This window comes from Beta vulgaris, chromosome 6, assembly GCF_026745355.1.
Source record: "Beta vulgaris subsp. vulgaris cultivar EL10 chromosome 6, EL10.2, whole genome shotgun sequence".
NCBI classification, from domain to species: Eukaryota; Viridiplantae; Streptophyta; class Magnoliopsida; order Caryophyllales; family Amaranthaceae; genus Beta; species Beta vulgaris.
In genome coordinates, this window is record NC_079207.1 from 54,072,073 (window position 1) to 54,090,159 (window position 18,087).

The window sequence follows — 18,087 nt, forward strand, 5'->3', positions numbered from 1 at the left end:
AAGACCATCACACAGAAGTGGCATTTATATAGATAAAGAGAAGCAGAGGCCAAAAATGACATGACAGTATAAGAACGAATGTGTCAGTTTCTAAAATGTAAGGTTAAGGTAGTATGCTAGTTCTTGAAAAATCATTTAAAATTAACAGGCCAAATTATCACCTTAGAGGAAAGTCAAAACCAAAGTTCAACCTTCAACTGAACTATTTCAAAGTTAACAGGCTAAACTATCACCTTAGAGCAAAGCCACAACCAAAGTCCAAGCTTCAACCTTGTCGAAGAGGCTCTTGCCTTCATCAAGGTCTTATCCAGAAACGTAGGGATAATAAATTCAAAACCCAAAATTTTAAAGGAATCAACTGCCCACTTTAACAGTAAGAATTGATGGACAGTTTAAATGCAGTGAAACAGGGACACTTAAATTCCATTATAATCAGTCAAAAGCAACTTCCAGAACTGTATTGAAAAGGACCGATTCTCAAGCTCTCTCTCTCCTCTTGATTGCTACTTCTGGTTCCTCTTCTCCTTCACTTCCATTCTTCACTCTTTGATCCTTCTTCACCTTTCAAATCATCATGTCCTATTTGTTTTAGTTGTCTTCTCCACCTTCTAAATTATTTTCCTCTGTTTTCTGGTTCATGTTCCTTTTGTTTGGTGTTTAAAATGAGAGCACAGAAAGCCAGAAATGCCAGGGGATTTGAATTATTGGTACTCACATATGATCAAAACTTGGTTTTACGCAAGAAACTTTTTTATTGATTTAAGCAACATGTATAAAATACAAATCAATACAAAAAACAAGGCTTCCTGCCTTCCTTCTTCAGGATGACCAGAAAGTAAGCCAATCATGCTCGAAATCAGAAAGGAAATAACTAGAAAAGGCATCAGTCACAACGGACAGCGGAAACAAGCTAACAAAACATACAAAATCCCTTAACACTGCCACCTCATTACCCTAAGAACAAAAGATACGGTCATTACTTTCAACCTAAGCACTGAAATCATAGCCATAAGTGCGCAAATCCAAAGCACCTTCTAATGCAAAACCAATCCAGCTGACATCTATATTGCTATAATCAATTAAAAGGATTTATGTGAAACGTTCCTCACTTTCCTGATGTGTATCCCTTGCACATCGGCTTTGGGGAACCTTGCACCTCGGAGCAATTTGCACCTTTATCCGCATTTTCAGGCAGAATACTCCTTATTTCTTCTTTTCATTTTCACATTTCTGTTCAAATTCTTACACCAACTTTTAGGATGACAATTTATCTGATTTGTTCTGTATCTAAAATAGGGAAAAGACTTTGATAACTATTGCATGTTGCATATGAGAGCCAAAGGTGACAATGATTGCAGTGATAAGCATCATAGCAAAGAGAAAATGATGAGCTGGGAAAAATGTTTCAGGTACCTTCTGTATATATGTAGAAGATCCTAAAAAGTGACAGATTTCCAACAGAAGTTCGGCCAAGCTCATTCTGAAATTTGCAAGACCATCAGGCAGCTCACTGCTTCCTCCATCTCCATCATAAGTAGATTCGTCAACCTGCAGATATAAGCAAACATTCAACTGGTGAATTGCAAAACAGCAGACACTGTAGGGGGAAGAACATACCAAAAAAAATCTAGGACAAGCACATCATTTGAAGTCGTCAGATCGTCAGACCCCAACCAAAAAAAATTATCAAATTTTTTTTACTGACCAATACCAATCCTAATGAAAAAAAAAAAGGAGGAAAGGCGGAATTAATGGGCACCTCAACAGCTTGAGCATGAGGAAAAGGGCAGAAAAATTATCATGTGTTTCAGTCAAACAACATACAGTAGATCTTAAGAATAAATACCAATTATTTGGATCACCTTAATGAAGCAAAAAACTATTTGCATCTCATTCACAGCATAGACCATTGGCCCCAGAACATCAATACAAGTATACAGCATAACTGAAGTGACATATAATGATCATTTTGAGGTTTGACCATCAGTCACAGCAGACATTGTACACGTTCAATTTCAAACAGGAATTAACTTAATTCGTAGAGAATAAGTGATGTTAAAGGGCCAGGAAGTATTTATAAATCATACAAGACCTAGCAGCAGAGCATCCAGTTAAACAGAGGAATAACCATTTCCCATTTCCCCCTTCTTTCCTATCATCCATACTTAGAAGAATATACAGAATGAATAAAGGTAGGAATGAAGTGGAAACCTGAGTTCGCAGCAGTAGAGCATCAAGTAAGGTTGAGAAGACAGGGAAAAACATTTTTTCTATATGTTCCCTTCTTTTTCTATCGTCTGCATTGAGGCCAAGTATAAAACTGGCAAGGCTACCCCTGAAATATAAAAAAAGAACGACAGACTAAGTTGTTGGGGATAACATAACAAACAAAGACCTTCATTTGCTTCCTATTCTGCTTCACTCATTAATGTGACCACAGTAAGTGTTTCATTTTTCCATAATCTCCCTGTGAATTGTGATCCGAAAAAAGCGAATTATGGTCAGTTTTCGTCTATTTTTGGCCCATTTTGGGAGAGCCGCGAATTGAAAAAGCGAATTATATTGCAAATTATGTTACAGTTGACCACACTTCCAATACAATTTCTCACTATGCGATAGGAATTAAATCACGAAAGATACTGTTAATGCAGCCATCTGTGTTAACTTTGTGCAATTTATAGGTTTCACACAAAAGATACCCAAAAAAGTTACAGCGAGAGCTATACCAGAACTGTAATGTTGAATCTGCAATATCCCAATCTTCACTAGGAAATGCCACACAGCTGCAAATATATGATGATGTTAGTAGTTCCAAGGAAGAAACATTAAAGATTTACAATCTTAAGTAAAGGTTTTCTTTCAAACACGTAAACACAAAAGATTTTCCGATGACAGCTATCATTCACCATTATACTACATCTTATAAATAATTTTGAGAAAAGGAATTTAACATTTTAAAAGAGACAAAAACCTGTAGTTGCTAATATTTACAGCTTTGCGCACAAGATAGCTAAGCTTATTATATGTATAAATATATATATTAAAAGGTGTTGTCATGTGACTTTATTAGCCATGTCATTCTCTCCTCTCATGCAAAGGCGTTAGCCTTATTTGAAAAATAAATGAATAAATAAAAAGGTTTTTTTACCAGGTACCATGAATTTTACGAAAATTCACATGGTACCCTCGTGTTTTCAACAATGCACCTATTGCCCCTGTGGTTTTAAAAAATACATGGCTTGCCCCTACCGTTAAGTTTCCGTTACAAACTTTATACACCATTTACCCCTCTGGGTTGTGAGAATTTGGGATTCAACGATTGCCAACATTTCTACTCCTATTTCATTTCTCTCTCCACCACCCACAACAGCCCATCATCACCACCCCCACCTCCTATTTCACTTCTACTCATATTTGATGATTGCCAATGATTCTGCTCCTATTTCATTACAATTGAGTTTCCGATCCGCTTGAAAATTCAATGGGAAAAAACAAAATTTTAACTACTAAAGCAAACACTAATCGGATTAAAGTCAGTTTCCTGATCATATGAAAAGGAGCCATATATTTAGTAGGATTGCTGCAACTGTGGTTTATAATGACTAATGAGTATATACTCCCTCTGTTTCTTTTTAATCTACACACTTTCCTTTTTAGTCAGTTTCTTTTTAATCTACACACTGTTGCTTTTTCTATATTTGGTAACATATCACATCTACTTTCTCCTCTTTTTCCACCCATGTCATTCACTTTTTAATATTTTTAACCCACTCTTTTGTTTCTCTCTCACTTTTCAGTTTCTCTCTCATACTTTTGTACTTCCTCCTTGGTTCTCCCCCAAAGTGAAGTGAGTAAATTAATATGAAATGGAGGGAGTAGCTGATAAGCACAATGTTCATATGAATTCCACAAAGTCGTCTAGTTAGATTGAGTTCATCTATTAAACCCCTCTTTTTTCCTGGTTCCGTTCCAATCAAGATAATTCCACCAAAGATGAAGTCTTTTACTATTGTAATTTCCGGAAAAATCAAGTAAAATTCAACCCAATAACTCCCACTTATATTTTCTCTTCCACTGTTCTTATTTACAAATACAAATCATAGAAGCTATAATTTTGATTTCATCCAAAACCCACTAAATTGTATTACAAAATAAAGCTTAAAAGCAAAGCAAACTTAGAACAAGCTAAGTAGAAGAGGGAAGAACCAGGAACTAGGAATTAAAGCAACAGCAACAGCACCCAAGAGAGCAGTAGGGGCCGACAATTTGTGGTGGTGGAGCGCTGGCAAGCCTCGGAGGCAGCGGCATACAGTAGCAGCACAACTAGATGAGAGGAGAGAGAGAGAAGGGCAGTAGCAACGACAGCCACTGTAGTGCTGGCAGCACGGTGGCAGAAACGCCAGCAACGACGACAAATAATAGAGTAGAGCAGCAACAGGGAGGTGCGTGACAGCGGCAACACTGCACCTTGGTTGTGCTTGCCGCCGGCGTTACTTTCTTCGTCAGACCTTCCTTTTTTTTACCCGAGTCTGAATTTTAATGGAGGTGGTTAATGAGGTGGAGAGGACGGAAGAGAAAAAGATGATGGGGGTTAAGTAGCATTTGCACTTGGTGGTGGGGCTTCGTCCTTGCCGGAGGTTGAAATTGGTTTAATGGAGGTGGTGAAGCGGGCGTTTGGAGGTGTGGAAAGGTAATTAAAATTTGAAGGAGAGTGGTTGGAAGGGGAGAGAGATGATGTTGAAGAGGGAGGACTGAGGAGAGAAAAAGAAGCATGTGGCTTCCATTGAATCTCTAGTAAAAGGAAGAAAGAAAAGCAAAGAGAGGTGATAAAAGAATAAATTAATTAGGGTTATTTAGTGTTTAATTAGAGTGAATTACGATTTAATTAATGTTAATTAGGGGTAATGGAGTTTGACGGCTTTAGTCATTAAGGGTATTCTGATGTTTTTTCAAAGCCTCATGGGAACCAAGTGCAGTGTTGAAAACACGAGGGTACCCTGTAAAATTCAGGGTACCTGGTTAAAAAAAACCGTAAATAAAAACATTATGTGATACAAGTTTTCACACGTGACTGGCTTGGAGTGTTAAAAATTTATCCATCAATCCATCATAATCTTACAACTCTATGTAACAAAGCAAAGTAAATAAATCATTACAAGTCCTTAAAATTCATTCAAAAGTCTTTACACCTATACCACTCTATGACTATAACAAGATACAAGTTCCTTTTCTTACAATAACTTGTAAAATATTCTATCAATAAATTAGCTATGCCAAAAGATTATGCTAAAGGATAGTATGTTTGGCAGTCATGTGTGCAGTGACTAAGTGCACCAAATAAGTAACTCCGATGGTTTGAAAACAGTGATCTTTCATGCTTTACTTCCTCCTATATATTGGCAGTGCTACAATTTATGCTCCCTCCGTTTCACACATCACAGTGACGTGACTGCCGTCTAGTTGGATTTTTTAAAAGAAATTAGAAAAAATGTAAGAGAGCCAAAAGGAAAAGCCTTCAGAAGCCAAGCGGTGCATTTGATGCTAGAGAAACAATGGACAACTGAGATCATCAAGTTGAAACATACAAAGAAGGTAGAAAGTGATTGCAAAACAGGAGGAGCAATAACATTCATAGGTTTATCTTCAATTTATGGTGCCAAAACTTCTATTTTTCTTCATCTTCATAAGGCATAAGAAGGAACATCACATAACTTCATCGTTCGAGAATAATGTATAGATAGAGGATTCAGATTGAGATGAGAGAAATGCAAGAGAAAGGACTTTAAGCTGAAAGCAAGTGGTACCACAGATGAAACAACCATGCATATGCAAGAAGTACATCGTGTAACCAAATCACCTTCTTTGAATCTAACAGACTTAAGTTAAAATATGATACCATACCTCAATAGTGCATCTGCTAAGATCAGAGCTTCCGAACTTGCTTCAACAATCAGAGATGGTGCCTAGCAGAAAGCAAGGTGGGACAGAGAGAAGATTTGTCTCATTGGTCACAATAGCCAAACGAAAACCAGGAAAATTATGATTTTGACAAATTAAAACATTCTAAGTAAGACATTTTCAACTTACCGCCTGACCAATTTCTGACATTAAGCAAGCAATTCCACTGACTGTTTTCTCATCTCCATTGCCAAGAGCTGGAAGAAGTAGAACATCCTTTAAGAACTGAACCCTACATAATAGAACCTGAGGTAACTCCTACAATGCCAGGCAATAGAACACATAATAAGATCACCAAGAATTATTGCAATGATGATCAGTAAAAAAAAATTATAGCTGCAGTACTTAAAGGCCTACTCAGCTTAGACGAACAAAATAAGAATATCTGAAGGACCAAGAGTCATCAAAACAATAAAAGTAACAAAGCAAGCTCAGAACAGCCATAGGACCAAGCTTTACAATAGCCACAGACGCTCCTTGAAACACCCAGACAATATCATCAAAAAACACACAAATATGTCAATCATAACAGATCCATAGAAAATGATAGGCCTAGAAGTCTACAGAAAACAATACTCTGCAAAGATAGTTCAAATGTCATATTTTTCCTATGCTCTTCAATTTGCAGCCTTTCAAAACTAGTTCAAATTTCATATTTTTGCTGTGCTCTCAGGATTGCAGCCTTTTACTAAAAATCTTATTTCACCAGCACCAAAGTCCAACGTTCTGTCCTAAAATACATGCTGCAGAGGAGAACTTAAAAAGACACGAAAAGAGAACAGAGTCCCCTAGTAAGAAGCAGAGGCACAGAGAGAGAGAGAGAGAAAAAGAGCTGAAAGCTGCAGCAAAATGCGTGCCAATTGAACTTAAGCCTTCACCAGTCTTCCACGTGAAAGAGTTAATTAAAGCTTGAAGAACGGGTGATTCTTACAAAACTGGGACTGATTTACCATAGAGAAGTTCAGAGATAGAGGCAGCAAGAGCATACAAATAAGACAGGGCCAAAATCATCAATATATAGGCATCCTTGTTTGATGTCATATACTCATATCTAATCCATACTATGGGTTTCTGGCCCCAAATGGAATATAAGTGCTTCATTTGGACAAACTGCTATACCTTCCGTTTGAAAACATCTTTTCAAAATTATAACAGGAAGAGAATACTGAAAATTAAGACAAAAGTTTCAAAAAAAAGCACATTTTACAGATTACCTCTTTCATGAGGTAAAATTTCATGGGCACGCATGTGGTGTTGGCCTGTTGGCGTGTTGCATTATTCATAGGGCAACCTTAATCGCATTTGGTAACTGGGTTCAGGAAGATGTCTACAATATACTTTCTTTACATGGAATCTTAACTCTAACTACTCCATTCCAAAGACATATTATCTATTTGACATTACTAAGAAGCGACAGAATCAAATATAAACCACTATCACCATTACGCCAAGTTTAAAATTTTAAACTCTTCCCGTTATTATTTTTCTTGTTCTCTACCTTATAAACAATAGAACTCTGCACATTCTCATAGGAGCTCAATACTGTTTGAGAGCTTTTGGCCTTAGTAATTGCATTTTATTATTAATTTGCAAAGGACCTGTTTTCAGGGTCTCGCGATCTCAGTTAAGATCGGTTCATGATCAAGTAATCTTTTTCTATCAAATAGGGAGACTTGTAGCACGAAATGTACTTCTAAGTAATTACCCTATAGATCATATATTTGTACAAAGGGTACTTGGAACTTGGAACTAGCATGAAGAAATGAGCTATGTTCTTTTACCTTTTGAGTTGTTCTACCAGATAGATCGCTCAAGATCTTCGGCTTCTACCGAAACCCGATGACAAAAGCTGGATCACTTCTTATGCATTGATAGAGAATGATTTTTATGCTGTTCATGGCCTATTAAAAGTAGAAGGCTCTAGTGGGATCCTCGCGGACAGAAAAGGATTGAAGTCAGAATGATCTAGTGACATTATTCTTCGGCCCAAACTAAACAATCCCTTATATATGACCCAAAATGGATCTTGATGTATACTTCATCATACATTTTTATATGTCGATCAAAGTTGTAACCACCTTTCCTATCTAGGATCGAACCATTTATTCTTACTCGTTTTCAAATTCGATAAATGATGGTTTGATCGTACATTTCCTTAATGTTCTATGATTCAAAGTACCAATTCCTGTTTGATCCCTTTAAATTCCATGTTCATAGCTGCGATGGGATCTATTCAGTAAACCGATGCAATTGGGAGATACGAAGGATTAATGTCCGTTCTACTTTGTTTATAGTACTGGAAGATTTAAATTTGTATGAGCAAAGAGAAAAAAATATACTACACCTATAGGCAGCAATACGCAATGGGAAGTTGATACTAAAGTCTATGATATAAGTACTTCGCCACATAATATAAGAGTTGATACAGAGTCTATGATACAAGTACTTCGCCATATAATACAAGAGTTACCCTTCTATCGGAAATTCTATATGCTAGTATCAGGTGGACATTTTGAAATAAATGAGTCAACTCCATGTACAACCTTTAGGCTAACATTGTAAATTATCAAATATTACAAATATTCGTTTTATCAAAACATCTATGTGTTTCAAAGAGTGAAATTATTTTGAATAAGTTTCCAAACTAAACAATTATGTTCTACAGCTCACAATGACTAAAGATCAAAACATGAGAATTACCAACAAACAATATTAAAGAAGCCTCTACATGAATGTATGTGCAGAGTTTCTGCATAAGTTGGTTTCAAATTATTTACACTCAGAAAAAGAAAACGTAAAATTCCCTTATCTTTATAAGAATTCTCAATAGCAAAAGCCATACAGCTGTTACTCAACCAGTTACATGAACTAGTTACAATCTGGGACAATGCCCAGCTGTCTAATATGAACAGACATAATCACAAGTGCAAATTTACCTCATGGCGGCTCACAAGCTCGACAAGAACTTCAACAGCCAGATCTAAAGACGATGAAACCTGAGAAAATGAAGAAACAAATTATTAGCAAAAACCTTACTTTGTCAATGAGTTCCTATATTCTCTTCCTTTTTTCCTTTGTGAACAGGTGAGAATGATGAGCACATCAATCAAATGGCACCTAAAGTTCAACAGTCCAGAAGGTGATTGATAAACCTGTAATGAGTTGAACACATAATTCAGGAGAGGATGAGAAGGCAATGAGCCGGAAGCAATCTCAGAGAAGCAACCTGCTCGGACCTGAAAATGAGAAAGCATAGCTTAATTTGACAAAAAGATGAAAGAATCAAAAGTAAGTGAAGATTGAATCTGCATGTCAATCTTGTTCATAAACAGTCATGAGGACAGTGAATCATGACCATGAAATCCCAGCTTAATAGTAAAAGTAAATTGAACTACAGAAGCCAGAAAATGAAAAGGCAGCTTGGTCAAGTCACCCAAGTTCCATTAATGGTGTTGATCAAATTCGCAACATCCATCTTACCCAGCTGAGTAAGCACCGCAATATCTTTTTATTCCTTTCATGCAGCTGGTTGGTGTCTTCTGACCTTTCTTCTGATTGCTGCTTCAGGAACTCAAGAACCATTGGAGTATGTGATAACAGCTGCATTTCATTGAATTCGTAAGAGGTTGAACAGAAAGCATCCAAAAGCAAGGGATATGCTAGTCCAGATTCAGGAAAAACCTCTCGAGTATACTGAGACCTCTGTGCAGAATTTATGCTACTATCAGTACTTTGATCCTCAACTACTTCTTCCGGCAAAACAGTTAGCAATTCCAAAACAGCAATGTTTCCTTTTTCTTGTGTTTGAAAATTTTGAAGACTGTAAAAAAGTTGTTCAATTGGTTGCCTATATTCTGCTGCACGCAGTACAAGTGCAGAGAGTGCCAGACATATCTGAGTCAATAGCTGCCAGATAAAATATTCGGAGAAGTGATAAATTTATTGCCAAGAAAAAGCTAAAGAGATACACATACAACAGACATGGGATATCCAGTAGCATAATTTACATGGAGCTAAGAATGATACAACTAAATCGAGTCTTTTCCATGACACATAAACTAATTCCTACTAAAGACAAATGAGGAACCTGTGGAGGTCCTGAGCAAAATCTTCTAGCAGCCATCAAAAGCGCATTCAACAGTGCATCCTTTGTGCCCGACTGTAAGCAGTGACCTTCATTTTGTATCTGCCAAATGAAATTCAAAATAGGGTAATCAGACGAGAAAATTTTGAATCCACCACAAGTATTTCATTTTCTTCTTACTTTAACAAATTTTTAGGTCCTGAATTCTGAAATTGTGAATTCAGATCCCAGGAGGTATTATTTCACTTCATCATGCTTTGCAGTTCCCCATCATTCTAAATCACTTAAAAATCACCAAGAAGCATATCAATCACAGGAGAGTAACCACATTGACTGTCATCAAGTAACCATATCTATGTCTAGAATCAGAATATTCCCAAGTACAGCTACTGAAAGTACTATAATTTTGAGACTTCTCCATGACATAAAATATCCTTCCAGCAAAACAAATATGAAAATTCAAGTTACAGGATTCTCTTATTCGTAGAATATACCTTCACCATCTAATGCACAAATCTCAATGAATTCTCTTATTGTCGGTCACTTAAATAAACTTTTTAATCTAGCATCAAATTTGATTGCTTACATGTAATGATGAGTGCAAGTAACTAGGCACAGCAAGATGGTAGAAATTAGGATATAACAATCGGAAGGGGAAGTGCAAGCTCAGTCTGTTAATATGTGCCAATGAACCACCCTAATCCCTAAGGGATCCTTTTCTTAATCTATCAAATTCCACTTCGACTCCTTGACTGAAGCCCCCTCAAAGCTTGCTTTAGAAAAAAAAAGGTTTTCAATCGTCCTATTGATATACTTCCTCCGTTTTTTTTAGATGTTACACTTTTAAAAAATTCGATTACCTAGGCAAAAATTCAATGAGTGATTAAGAGAAAGTAAGGGTGGGGATTAAAGGGAGTGGGGAACACCATTGAGCCACCACCACCAGTGGGCCACACAAGTGCGCCACCGCCGCGACCACCGACGCCACCAAATCGACCACCGATACCCTCTCCCTCCCCTTCCCCTGCTGAACGCGCAACCCCCCTCCCCTTCTCCTCCCTTGCAGTCGCGCGACTGGGTTTTTGGCGGGTGGGGTGGGGTTTTCGAGGGGTGGGGTGGGGTTTTCGGTGGTAGGGGTGGGTGGGGTTTTCGGTGGTAGGGGTGGTGTGGGGTTTTCGCCGGGTGGGGTGGGGTTTTCGAGGGGTGGGTGGGGTTTTCGGCGGTAGCGGTGGTGTGGGGTTTTCAGCGCGTGGGGTGGGGTGGGATTTTCGGTGGGTGGGTGGGGTTTTCGGTGGGTGGGTGGTGTTTCGGTGGGTGGGGTGGAGTTTTCAGTGGGTGGGTGGGGTTCCCGGTGGGTGTAGTGGGGTGCGGTGGTGGGGAGAGGGGCTGCTGCAGTGGTGGGGAGGGGGTTGGACTTCCAGAGTGGGTGGGAGAGGGAGGGTGGTTAATTGTTAATTGTTAATTTAGGTTAAATTTAGTTAAATTAAATAGGTTTAATTTTGATTAATTGTTATAAGTAAGGGTAAGTTGGTCATTTTACAAGGCAAAACTTATTAATTTAGGGGAAAAAAACATCTAATTTGAAACATGCCGTTTTAGGAAAGTATAACATCTAATAAAAAACGGAGGAAGTATCTGAATTCCAAAAAGATGTGTAGAAACAGATATATAACTTATGTAACTGCACTGGACATCTAGTATCAAAGGGAGCAAATTAAAACGACTCATTGCACAAAAATTTGAGAGATGAGCTTATAACTCCGTAATATGCCAGGAATTAAAAAGACTAAACTCATAGCAAAAATCACCACATAAAGGCCAACAATGCTGCCAATCATATAGCACCTATTGACAATATATCTCACTGCAACCTACTCTCCGAAAAAACAACTGATAAAGGAATTATCTCTAAGGGGAATTGATTACATGAACTCTAAAATGAATAGCTTACTGCATTATTTACAAAGCAAGATTTGGTGCTTCACAAGCGGCTAATCACTCTATCCAAACCAAAGTGCTCCTTCCATCTCAAAGTGGTCAGATACTATGGAATAGAGAGAATAATATCAAAGCCAAAGTCGCGTCAAATGGGATGCTTCTTCTGTCCTGTTCTTTTCGTGAAGTGGAAGAACTTGTATACATTAAGCATGGGTAATCTTAAGGGTAAAAAATCAAATTATATCTCCCTTACATTTAGTTCTAACAACTTTTTCATTTCCCTTTCCTCTATTTTGCCTTAATGCAAATTAGCTTCGGCTGATTTCGTACCAAAATTGGGACGGAATTGTCTTTATTGATGAATAAAAGATTTAAGTAAAATCCAAAAAACTTAGCACCATTCTAACCCTACCCATTCACTACTTCATCTCCCCATCCTTAATTGTCTTTCCTGAACACTAGTACCCTCCCACCACTAACCACACCTCCATTGTGGAAACCCGAATCCTTTTCCCCCTTGCTAAGCTCCACCCTTACTACATTTCTTCTTTTTCTAGTATTCTACCACCATGTTTAAGAGAAATAATGAGTCAAGAGTCTCGAGACAACTCATGTGCTACTTAGAAATTGAAATTAGCTTGACTAAAGCATAGATAATGCTAAACCGAAGTCAAGCTAGCAAGGATGGTAGCTTTGACACATGTTTGAGATGGGATTAGATCTATCTTACACTTGAAAGTTGAGACAATATATCCATTAGAAAGTAGATTTTAGTGACAGAACGCATAGATTGATATACTACACATAAATATATCCCCAACATCATCAAAATAAGCACTAAAACTGCTTTGATTTCTTTAATTATTTGATTAACACTCTTCACAAAGGACCGAATAGGGAGAGAAATCGACAAAATTTATCTTGGACGATACTTTGCCCTTCTTTAATGGTGCTTACGTTGGAAAATAAAGAAAAAAATTAGCTATTGAATTAGGTATCTAGCCAAGATTCATCGTTGATAGGGTAGGCATTTTAGTATCAATGTGGGCACTAGTTCAAGGTCATACCTTGCTCAACTGAAACTCAACATGATGACCTAAATAAATCCAAGCTCCAAACCTCCATTGATCACCCCAATGACAACTGGTGTACCGCAACAATATATGGCCACTTCACTATCAGACTAGCTCTTGGCGAAAAGTTTAAAAACACAATTAACAAATTACACATCAATATCACACACATACACAAACACCTTAACTACCACCAAAATCACCACAGACCTAACACCTTGACTACCACGGATTGAAAAAGATAATGAGAGATGAGATTGAGGCAGAAAGCGACATTAAAAAACTGTTGCAGAATGGACATACCGGGATCTTTAAAAAATGGATTCTTACACAAAAATGTGATCCAGAACTAGTATACACCAAACTAGGCTACTCTCCATTTCTTTTCTCCAATTTCATATCTCTATCTTGTGTCGCTATAGTGAAAGAGAATATATCTCCAAAAAAACCTACTTCCTCCGTTTCTTTTTAGATGTTACACTTTCTATTTTAGGAAGTTTTAAATTAGATGTTACACTTTTATTTTGGGTAATAACTCCTCTCTATCTCTCTCCTATCACATGTTCACATGGGACCCCTTTTGTTTTTCATTCTCTCTATCTCTCTCCTCTCCAAAAATTACCTAGGAGTCCGTGATTTGAAAAGTGTAACATCTAATAAAAAACGGAGGAAGTATTAATAAATAATGGACCAATGAAAAGGATTCCGACACCATCTAGTAGTTGATTAATTGACCAATTTCATGACAGTAAGAGATACAAAAACAAGACTAGAAGCTTTTAAACTCTGTTTTCTCTAATCAAGATTCACTAACTATTAAATAAATAAATATAACCTCCCACTAAGTTCAAGGCTTGGTCAATAACCACTCTAATAAAAATTAGATGGAATTGAGAACTCGTGATATGGATATAAAGTTGCTAGTCAGATTAATGGTCTTTGGCTACTATTGGGGGATAGGCACTAGAGTAAGGTGAGAGAGAGAGGAAATGGTCGAGGAATAGCATAAAAGTGTCAGTCAGTGAGTTGAGGGGAAGAGGGAGGGGGGTCTAAAGTAGTGTCAAGAAAATGAAAGAGGCAGTGAGGACATTATTACAGCCAAAGCAGACCGAACATAGTCTCTAATTCATAAATGGCTTCGACATCCATTTTTAGTAAGAAATCACAATACTTGGTAACTATCACATAGCATTTTGATACTTTATCAATTTGACAGGTTTTGCAGGATGAAGTTATGCAGAGAATAAATAATAGACTACACAAAGAAAATATAATTTTTAGGCCATTCTTTTTTTGGATTTTCACCAAATACTCCTCGATAATTTTTTGTTTCCGCCAACCTTTCAAAACCATATACCTCTCAATGTCTTTAAAGTTCATCGTATGCCCTTAATGACTCACGACTGTAAGCGTTTCTAGTCACTAATCCTTAATTCCACTACTAAACCTTAATTAAATCCCTATTTGACCCATTTACCTTAATTGAGAACCATTGGAACACTTTCTATGGCCCCTTTTCTCTCTATTCCTTTATAACTTGTTTCCTCTCCTTTGGTCATATGTGGTAATCTAATGGTGATTTATACTCAAGTAGGGATTAATAGAGTTTAGTAACAGAACTAGGGATTAGTTATGACTAGTAAGGTAGACGGTCATTAGTCATTAAGGGTATATAGTGAATTTTAAAGATATTGAAACTTTTATGGTGAATTCTGAAAGGTTAGAGGCACGTAAAGAATTATAAAGGGCCTATTTGGTGAAAAATCCGTTAATCCTATCTAGTCTCAAGAATTGAAAAATCCTATCTACTAAAACTAAACAAGGTTGATGAATAAAGAACTAGCATGATATCCACATTACATTTAACCAACTGGAGTACATGTCAAGGGTTTATTTCATAAGAAATAGAACAATTGAGGGCAAAAGGTCCTCTAGGGAAGATCCATTAAAAAAAATAGCTTGCCAATCACACTTCACCAACTTCATAGTACCAGCAAAGAGAAGCAAGGTAGACTCTTCAATCCCAAAAGGCCTTGATCTCCCAGATTCAAATGCCAAAGATTATGACATTGTCTTTTTTCGGCCACAAGCCACAAGAATGAAATAATAGCAACCCAAGAACTTTTTCTCCTTATGCTTCTAAACTATAAACAAGGGACCTGTACTTTAAATAAATGGTGAGGAGACCCACAGGGACCCATGAATCATGATTTCAAAATGCAGTTCCAAACAACAGGAGAGAAGAAGGGGATTCCCTGTCTCAAAACTAATTAAGCACAATATCAAGGGGAAATGGGGAATGCACTCATTAGATCACGAGTTTTGCAAACTGTAATTTGTTTTGAGCCTCTCCGGACAAAGTACAATGCCAACGCTCTTTGATGTTGTTAGATATCCATTTAGTCATCGTGGATTGTGACTCGAGTAAGGTGAGACAAACACGAGTAACACAACTATCTTCATTCGACAAACTACGCGCCGAACACAATTCAGTTTCACTTCAATCCAAGCAATAATCCATCAAACCCATGCTAATGATTCTCTCACTACATACTTCTAAATGGTAATATAAACTAACTTCCCACCTCAAGAACAATGTAACTATAACATACCAACAGCAATTAATCAAGGTGGAGGTAAAAGCGCCATTCATTGAAAATTCTAGTTCCTCAACCAAAATTTGTAACTGCATTCACTTTAAAGCCCACAAAAAGCTATGATAAAAATTCTCAACATCAACAACAAGAACACTAACACATCAGTTACAGGCATTTGCAATTTTCTCCACAAAAGTAAGTCAACACATCAAATTCCACAAAACCCATTATTAAACAGACACCAATTTAATTACCCATGCAACTAAAAGGTTAAAATCAAAGAAACCCATGAAAAAAAAGGCAGAAAAAACCTTGCGTTTGAGAATCTGAGCAGCAAAGAATTCGACTTCATAATCAGAGAAAAGAAGAGGAAGGCGGGAAGAAGAGGTAATGAGACACGTGGCAACTTCCCAAGCAGCATCGGACTGCTGAAACTGAATCAACCATTGATTGGCTGCAACTCTATTGCAAGACTGTGAATCATGGTTTAACACATTAACTGCTTGCGCAACCTGGATTTGTAGTTCCTCCATTTTTTTTTAGGTGGGTCTGTTAGAAAAAATTGTCTCTAATCCCAAAATTAAATAATGACTAAAACCCAAATTCAGACAATAAAAAAGATAAGCTTTTATAAATGTTTGAGTAGATAAAATGAAAGATTTTCTCTCTATTCTGGAATGGAAATGATCATGGGCGGAGAGGACGACGCCTGGAATTCTTTGGTGTTGATCTGACGGCTTTCATTGGGTGGTAATTGTAATTGTACTGGGTCTGGGTTATATTTGAAGAAGCAGTGTAAAGTGTGACCAGTGGAATGCAGAGTGAGGAGAGAGAATAGGATATGTCAGCTAAATTGGGCGGAGGGGGGACAAGAGAACTTGGGTGCACGGATGCAGTTTGGGTACAAGTTGTTAGAACAGGAAAATTTAAGTCATTTCGAGTATCATCTTGAATTCTAGTCTTTTAAGATATTGTTTTAGGTTTCAATTCTTATCTATGTTTTTTTTTTTTGTTTGCACCCGGTTCACCCTTCGGGCTACATCCGGATCGAGGCCAAGTTCGGGGTGGTTAGGTTCAATTCCTCTCCCAAGGGTGTTGCGGGGATTCGAACACGAGTCCGTCCTACCAAAGCCAGTCCTCATCACCACTGGGCCAACACTTACTTGGTTTGTACTCAACTTCTAAGCTGATGCGTCATGTCGGCTAATAGCATAGTAGGGTTGGTATTTGAACTAATTATCTTTTCTAATTAAAAAAAATCTTTACTTTTCCTCTAGTATTTACTTTTTTTTAACTAATAATAAGTCAATATAAAGTCATATCACATCGATAATAGAAGTCAAAAGTTAATGAACACTTTACATACCAAATTGAACTATATATAATTCTAACATTGCAACAACAAATTTAACGTTGACGAAAACCCTCGTCTCTCACAACCCTGTCTGATATAATCTATTGTAAGGGGATTTATCGATCTGTTGTAGTTTTGAAGTAGAGTTGAAATTAATTCAAATATGAAATCTGAAACCCTAACTAAGTTTCTCCTCTACTCTTATCACCTCCCTTGTACTTCATCCCTAATCTCACGCCGCCAATGCACCATGACGTCGACCACCGACCACCAAACTCATTGCTGCCTTTCCTTCTCTTTCTCAGTAAGTTGCTTTTTTTCCTTTTTTTTTTTTGTTTTTTCTTCTTCTTTCGTTGGTTTTCTCCATTTCTTTTGCACATGATTTCGTATCTTGCTTCTTTTTTCATGTCTAAAAGAATATTTTGCATATGATCTGCTGTAGTTTTAAAGTAGAGTTGAAATTTATCATATGATTTATTATGCACTCCCTTATTATAAATGACCAACTGATATAAGGTCCATTAATGAACATAAATGTTTTGTAACATCACGACAATTCTCTATTTTCAACAATATCTTTTCAAGATATAAAACTTAAAAAATTATCAAAGAATTATTGCCCGTGTGATAACGTATTGGCTTATTCAGAATTTTACATCGGAAAACATAGTAAATAACTTTATAAATAAAACTTAGTCAATCCAAAAGTCAATTCAAAAAGTCAAACCAACAAAAGTCAAAGTCAACGACAATGGTCAAAACCAACTACAATAATCAAAATCAACTACGAAAAGTAAAGGTCAAAGTATGATAAATAATCTACACAAGCTCTCCAAATCTCGAACCCATGATGCATCATCTTCAAATCTATAGATGGACGACGCACTGCAACACCCCCAAAATCCATACACGTCTAAACTACGCCGCATCGACTTTGGGAGTGTTACCGCCGCGGTGAAATGCAAAGCTTATTGAAATGAAACATTAATTTAAATCATTATTATTGTAATCCCCCACAATCTTTAAAGAATTTTCATAAATATATTAAAGTATTTATGTAGTTATATTTAAATCGAAATGAGT

At 37.0% G+C, this 18,087-nt stretch overlaps 1 protein-coding gene across 7 annotated transcripts in view; it reads right to left on the bottom strand.

Moving 5' to 3' along the window:
• The window catches only part of LOC104897082 (hypothetical protein), a 32,997-nt gene extending 16,325 nt beyond the window's left edge, over window positions 1–16,672 (bottom strand). Inside the window, exons 1-12 of one of the 7 annotated variants that reach the window (XM_057396027.1) lie at window positions 15,962–16,102; window positions 13,048–13,123; window positions 10,046–10,144; window positions 9,640–9,864; window positions 9,439–9,558; window positions 9,111–9,194; window positions 8,895–8,954; window positions 6,088–6,216; window positions 5,902–5,963; window positions 2,727–2,783; window positions 2,212–2,335; window positions 1,414–1,548 (exon numbers count right to left, since the gene is read on the bottom strand). In XM_057396027.1, coding sequence (XP_057252010.1) covers window positions 1,414–1,548; window positions 2,212–2,335; window positions 2,727–2,783; window positions 5,902–5,963; window positions 6,088–6,216; window positions 8,895–8,954; window positions 9,111–9,194; window positions 9,439–9,558; window positions 9,640–9,864; window positions 10,046–10,144; window positions 13,048–13,123; window positions 15,962–16,071 — 1,281 coding nt within the window. In that variant the 5' untranslated portion in view covers window positions 16,072–16,102. Of the gene's footprint in view, window positions 1–1,413; window positions 1,549–2,211; window positions 2,336–2,726; window positions 2,784–5,901; window positions 5,964–6,087; window positions 6,217–8,894; window positions 8,955–9,110; window positions 9,195–9,438; window positions 9,559–9,639; window positions 9,865–10,045; window positions 10,145–13,047; window positions 13,164–15,961 lie in introns of all 7 variants that reach the window. The other 6 variants (XM_057396029.1, XM_057396026.1, XM_057396025.1 and 3 more) reach the window with 6 other exon arrangements.
• Between the last annotated feature and the right edge of the window lie 1,415 nt (window positions 16,673–18,087).